The following is a 6,956-nucleotide window of genomic DNA, read 5'->3' on the forward strand; positions in this document are numbered from 1 at the left end:
CCCAGAAATGATGTGGTGGATAAGGCCACTACTACATGTTGTCAGGGATAGTTATAACTATCGCTACAGTTACAAAGTATCCACTACTTGCTATTGTAACCCCCCCTTACTAGAGGTCTACTAACCCTCTTTAGTTGAGGTCTAGGTGAGTGGAGGAGTCATCCTCAATGCGTATGCCCTATAATTGGGTTACGATCTCGTATATCACTGGAACTTCTACCAAAGCATACATAACAAGACTATAAGCTTCACTTGGATTAAACATGCAATAAAGCTTTGAGAACATGGTAATTACTCATATTAATTTCTTTTTTGTGATGCATCATTTTTGTAATTTCCTTTACTTCTCATTATTTGTGTGTAACTATTTAATAACTCATCATTCTTCTTCTTGTATGCACAAAGTTTGATGACTTGCCGAAAGAAGTGAAGAATAAAATAATTCTTCACTTTGATTCTCAGTTGAATGGCTTGTGGGATCAAGATCTACCAATACCAATTGCTTCTACATTCAAGCTCAATGGTGTTCAATTTGAAGTGAAGACATCATTGATGGCAGGAGCAGGTTATGGTTTGTTTGTAAATACAGATGTAGAAGCAAAGAAAGACCTTTTGATATACAATGGCCCAAAGTATGATTACAATAGTTTGATTAATCTTTGCTCTTATCTTCCAAGGTTTAGGACCTATGGCCTCCTCAAAGATCCAAATGTTACACCAAAAGAGGATACACAATACATGGTGGGAGATGTGGTGTATGTGAATGTAACTAGATACATCAATAGCTCTATTCATTGTAAGGATAGTACAAATGTTATGTATGTATATGACCATACAGTACCACTTTGGATTGAAGACAAATGGGATGTTTTACATACTAATATGTCAGGGTTTATTGTTGTCTACTCTCTTAGAGATATCCATGCAAGAGAGGAGTTGTTTTGTGAGTATGAGTTTTAAGATGTAAGACCATTGTCATGCTATTGATGTACTCCCAATTTTAATTTCCATGCCATATGTTTTAAGATCAATGAATCACTTGAATATCAAAAGTGTTGCTTAATACTGTATTTTCTTGGGAAAAATCAATGGAATGAAGAAATATTTAGCCAAATAAAAACTAAAATACATCTTTGAATATAAGAATTTTCTGTTGACTTCATTCCCAAATCAAACAAAACGCCTTTAATATTTGAATAGAATGATATAATATTGTCAATATTTCAATGGAATGATATAATTCTTAGCCAAATAAAAACTCAAATACATATTTAAATATATGATTTTTCATATTAATTTCCTTACAAAACAACCAAAATGCCTTTGATTTTTGGGATTTTAAAAAAATGGGAATGGGGATTTTCCCAAAATTACTAATATGGTATTAGGGGATTCTACATATAACAAGAGCCATTTTTGCATTTACAAAGGGCTTGGGTGAATGGGGATAGTTTGGGAGGACTTTTGGGAGGTGTTTGGGCATGTGGGGATGCTTTTGGAAAATTTTGATGGCTTGGATGAATAGGGATAGTTCGGGAGGACTTTTAGGGCATGTTTGGGCATGTGGGGAGACTTTTGGAAATTTTGAATTTCTTGGAGGAAAACGTTGGACAAATCTGCACACTACCAAGGAGGGGGGAGGGGGAGAGTAGGGGGGGCTCCCAAAAGTCAATTGGGTGAGTAAATGCCACAAGTGGTGGTGGGGAGAAGAGGGGGGCTAATGAGAGAGAGTGGGGACTAAGGAGAGTCTCTCCACAATCAATGCCATGGTCTATGGTTGTGAGTGTGATCACATAAGTGAGTGTGTGAACACATGTGTGTGTGTGTGTGTGTGTGTGTGTGTGCATGCGTGCATGCGTGTCTACCTGAGTTAGGTGTGACTGATGATGATATGTCAATTAGTAGGTGTGAATGAGTGAATCTAGGAGTGTGGTGTGTGATTGAGAGATAATTTTGGATCTATATATGCTCTCTTTAGCTCACATATGATGTCATGTAACTTGTCCCTATATATTGGGCATATATCTCATGAATAAATGTTCTCTATTTCATCATCTTGGTATCTCCATCTTGTCTCCATGCTACTCCAACATGTGGTACCAGAGCCATACTTCCCTCCTTGAGCCACCATGCCCTCCTTGAGACACGTCATCATCTTCCTCTCCACCCTCTGCCTATTCTTCCCTCTTCTACCTGTTTTTGCTTAAGCTTGTTCTCCCTTTCTGTTGCTGCACCTTTTCATGATCCCTTTCAGTTGGAGATTCCCCTTGAAAGGCTACACTTTGTGTTCAGAGGAATTAGGTGAATGTGACCTATGCAACCTGTGTCGACACGATTGCTGTCCGATAAACTTTTACTACATTTGTAGAAGTAAAACTTTGACCAACCCTCCTAGGTATAGTTGGGTGACCTTATGAGCTAGTTTTTGATCAAATTTGATCTCATTGGGTCCACTGATCAAGGAGAAAACATGAAAAAACCGATCAAATTTATAGTAGCTCCAACTGATGACGTGACATAGCATTGCGTGATTTCTTGCTGGAGGATCTTCTCTACTATTCAAGGCTTATTTTGCCACTAAAATCCCCTTCATAGCCTTTGTAATCAGGGAGAATTCCACCCTCTAGCCCCATCTCTGTCTCTTTAGGTAGATTTCTTCATATTTTGGTCAAAGATAGTTGACCAAGTAGTCAAAATTTGGGGCTTTTATACTTGACTGAAAGTTTTGAATATATTTACTATGTTTCACCACAAGAACTTAATCATGAAGCTTATATTAATCATTATACTTTTGCTTTTCTATGTGGACGATATGATGCTTGTGCTCTCAAAGAATATGTTCTCAAGTTCCACTGGTTTGAACCTTGTAAGGCAGTAGACACTACCCATGTGGTAAGACCTTGCCTAGAATTAGATACTTTGCTTCACATTGACAAAAAGATTATGCTTTGGTATACCTAGAAGATACACAAAGAAGGAAAACTTTGCTTCATCAACACCAACCACACTGAAATGGTCAAGCAAGTTTATGAGTCTGATACAATGGTGGCTTGGAAACGACATCGAAATAGGATTGCTATCTAGGGGGAATCTTCCCCACATCTCTAAAATATTAGAATTTTGTATGTGGTCAATAAGGGTTCTCTGCCCTAGTATGCCCCCCTTAAATGATTGTTTGTCTTATATCTACCATGTCAGACCAATGGGAACTTCCCATGCATAGTCATTGTTCAGTCTCCCAATTGTAAACCAAGAGACCAAATTCAGAGTGAGATCATATTGGGGTTAGGATGCCCAAATGAGTCTATTGCCAATGCAACTAGAGTGAGTGCCAAGTTGGGATCATGAGTGTTGTCACTTGAGGTGGGCAAGTCATGAAGTTTCCCATGAATTATTGCTAGGGTTGAGGTATCAATTTGTAAGGGGGTATGTCGGGACAAATTGATGTGCTAGGGTCAATACCAACGTCTATGGTTGTGAGTGTGATCACATGAGTGAGTGTGTGTAGGTGTGCCTGAGTAATTACGTGTGATTGATGATGATGTGTCAGTTAGTAGGTGTGAATGATTGAATATAGGAGTGTGGTGTGTGATTGAGAGATAATTGTGAATCTAGAGATGCTCTCTTCAGCTGACATATGATGCCACTCTTGGATGTAACTTGTGCCTATATATTGGGCATATCTCTCATGAATAAATGCTCTCTCTTTCATCATCTTGGTATCTCAATCTTGTCTCCAACATCCCCCAACGAAATAAGAATCCTCCATTCTTTTAATGCCCTTCGCTAGTTTCTTAATCGTATTTCTTAAGGGCCTAATCCAAGAGACCCTTTTTGAGTCCAAATCTCTCCTAATGTACATAAAATGACACTTTAACAACATGTCAATGGAATCCTACATGATAAATCATTTACCTTAGGGCATTGAAAAAGCATTCAATGCTTGCTTTGAGTCTCCTATTACATGGCACATGAGGTTCCATCTCCAAAACACAATCACGTAGAATGTCATGGTTTGCTAGGGGTGCCTTCTTGTCGTAAAATATTCAATTTATTTGGCAAATCAATCCAAAATTGTATAAGGTAGTTTAAGGCTACACTTGCATTGTACCAAATTTAAGTGGATGTGAAAAAAATTGATATGTACATGATATTCAAAAAGTTGTATCTATACCATTTATGTGAACAATTGATAAACATCTGTGAGGTACTTGTACAATACTATATATGAACAATATGGTATAAACATTATATAAAGATCATTGATGTAAAGAACCACTTGGTAGCACCACCTAGAAATTAGAACATGGTTGAAATAGTTATAATGGAGCCAAAGCTTGTAGTATAAGCTAAATGAGTCTTTCGAAATCAAGAAATAGTACTATAAATAGGAGCCTTCATGCAATGTGAAGCTAAAAGAAATCTCATTTATATGTAGAGAGAGAGAGAGAGAGAGAGAGAGAGACTACTCTTTCATCACCCTAATTAATGGAATTTCTTAATTAACTTCTACCACCCTCCCCCTCTCTCTCTCTCTCCCTCCCCCTTACCCCCCCTCTCTCTATCCCCCCCCCTCTCTCTCTCTCTCTCTCTCTCCCCCTCACCCCCCCTCTCTGTAAACCCACCCCCCCGGGCCGCCCCACGGGGGCGCTCCGCAGAGGCACCACCACTCGCCTGCCTCCCCTTCGCAGCGCCCGCTCACGACGGCGTGCTAGCGGCCCCTACCCTTAACAGAAACAGTGTTGGAAAAGGTGGCAGGATCCGAAATATATAGCTTCTTGGATGGCTTCAGTGGCTATAACCAAGTGCAAATTGCTCCTCAAGACCAATCAAAAACAACATTTGCGACAGAATGGGGTATTTTTGCATATAGAGTCATGCCATTCGGCCTTTGCCTGGCCACACAGCTATCAACCAAGAGCATTTAATCCAAAGCAACATTAATGTTAATGCAAACACAATCGTCTCTTGACAAAGATCCCACAAAGTAATTAAAGGTTTAAGAAAGTTTAGACCAAACGCAAACAAGATGTTGCATATATAAGCAGCAAAACGATTGGAGCTACGATGACAATAGTTAAAACGCTCTGAATCAACACAAACGGTCTGTTCAGCATGTCGCAGTGCTCAAAATAAGCTCAACGTAGATTAAAGCTATGGTCTACTTATATATTTGAGAGCGTTCATCTGCTCCCTACTCAATTGCCTCTGTCAGCATCATCCACTTTGAATATGTGGACTTTGAATGTGAGTGGTTTTCTCGTCTCCGTAATTTCAAATACACACACGTCATTACACTTCAAGTGATGATCCTTCGCAAAACGCTTCCATCCTCCACTCAGACAAGAGGAGATGTTCATGTTCCCTAACCATATGACCGGCCACTTTTTGTCGCTCTCATCATCGGTAAGAACAATCTCCGCTTTTGAATCGCTCAGGTACTTTCGAGTCCATCCTCGGTTTATGGTCTGCAGGAAAAGGAAGGCAATTGGAAGGTCTTTAAGAGTTGGGTCTACGAAAGATATCAGAGAAGGAACGAAACACTAAAGAATGGAGACATTTCGTTTGCGACACCAAAAGTAGAAAATCAGTTGCCTTCCAACCAGCTGTAGATGATAGAAGTTGAGTGAAAATGTTGTTACAGAGAGCTTTGGCTTAAGTTGAAAGAGAAGAAGGCTTCAGTTTCTTGTGAGAACGGAAATTACCAACTTGAAACCATAACGGGTGCTCGAAGAGGTCATGACGATGGTTATGAATGGATTATCGGAGGAGAACGCTGATGCATCTTTGATCGCCGTTTGAGTTTTTTCTTGTACTTGCATCAGTTTTTCTGGCTGCATGCAATCGCTGATGGAGGGCTGCTGAACCGGTTGAACGCCGACGCCTGCTTTTAGAACCAATCCATTCTTTTTGGCGGTGGTCGTAAGCTCATTGCTCTTCTTCTGCTGCTTTATCTTGGAGCTACGACTCGGGATAAGCTGCTTGCGCTTCTTGCTGGACAGCGTGAGTTTGTAAGCCTCTTCTTTCTCGCATTCATTCTCCCCATCGTAGAGTTGCACCTGAAAGCGTCCTTTGGACACCAATTTGAAGGTCAACAGATCTCCACTCTGAAGACCGAAGTCGTGAGCAAATTCCTGCCATCCTTCGACAATGCGCAGCTCGGTTTTGCCATGGCGTTTTAGCTGTACGCGCCAAACTTGACCGTGAGGTCCTTGCAGCTCTAGATTCTCTGTTAAAGAGTCTCGGAACCGCTCCGTATAAGACCTTGGGAGGCTCTGCAATTTCATCAAGACATAAGCTCTAAGTTGAACGAATGTAAATTAGACGCTGAAAGAATCAAACGATTTCTTCTTTCACATCGTGAGAAAACAAGCGATATAATGGTTCCAGCTGCTGTGAGGAGGCAAGCCAACAAACATTTGTATTCGCTAGGGAACATTACCATTGAACATCCTCGTGCTCCTTCCAACATTTCTTGTTCGACGACCTTGAAGAAACTCGCAGGTGCTGGCACCCCCGTGGCGCTAGTGTTTAGGAGGATGTCTCCTGCAGCAACCCTCTTTCTCGTCATTCGATTACTGGCCGTTTCAGTCAGTCCCGACATGTTTTCTGTGTTAAGCCCCAGCAAACATTCCAAAACAGAAACAAGGCCTGTGTAAGAAGCCATAGACAGTTGGCTCTAATATGCATCTATTTAGCATTCCAGATTAGACAGCAACAAGCACCCCATGCAGTACGAGCGACCTTTTTCCTGCGCTTATACAAAAGCCTCCTAGCTACAATTGCACGAACTTTGCATGCCTAATTTATAAATTTTGTTCCATCCGGTTACCACTTACAGACCCCGCAGTACTCTGTAGATCACGAATCAATGACAATATCATAAGGTTTCCAGCTTTGCATGAAACTCCTTTAACACTTGATCACTCCAGTTGTAGAGGCAAGTGGTTGATAAT

At 40.6% G+C, this 6,956-nt stretch overlaps 1 protein-coding gene across 1 annotated transcript; it reads right to left on the minus strand.

Annotated features, from left to right (window-relative positions):
* Nucleotides 1-5,198: 5,198 nt before the first annotated feature.
* On the minus strand, nt 5,199-6,667 carry LOC147880105 (B3 domain-containing protein REM16-like). Its single transcript, XM_087371658.1, has 3 exons — nt 6,443-6,667; nt 5,706-6,275; nt 5,199-5,468 (listed from the first exon to the last, which is right to left on the minus strand). The coding sequence occupies exons 1-3, from the start codon at nt 6,665-6,667 to the stop codon at nt 5,199-5,201; spliced, it is 1,065 nt and encodes a 354-aa protein (XP_087227784.1).
* Between the last annotated feature and the right edge of the window lie 289 nt (nt 6,668-6,956).

This window comes from Dipteris shenzhenensis, chromosome 33 (assembly GCF_047967505.1).
Source record: "Dipteris shenzhenensis isolate YYH24624 ecotype China chromosome 33, Dip_SZ_1.0, whole genome shotgun sequence".
In the NCBI taxonomy this organism is placed as follows: domain Eukaryota; kingdom Viridiplantae; phylum Streptophyta; class Polypodiopsida; order Gleicheniales; family Dipteridaceae; genus Dipteris; species Dipteris shenzhenensis.

Coding starts and splice junctions, on each gene's coding strand:
- LOC147880105 (XM_087371658.1), bottom strand. CDS start 6,667: ATGGCTTCTTACACAGGCCTTGTTTCTGTTTTGGAATGTTTGCTGGGG. Junction 6,276..6,442: donor GAGCACGAGGATGTTCAATG/GTAATGTTCCCT, acceptor ATGAAATTGCAG/AGCCTCCCAAGGTCTTATAC. Junction 5,469..5,705: donor CCCGTTATGGTTTCAAGTTG/GTAATTTCCGTT, acceptor CTTTTCCTGCAG/ACCATAAACCGAGGATGGAC.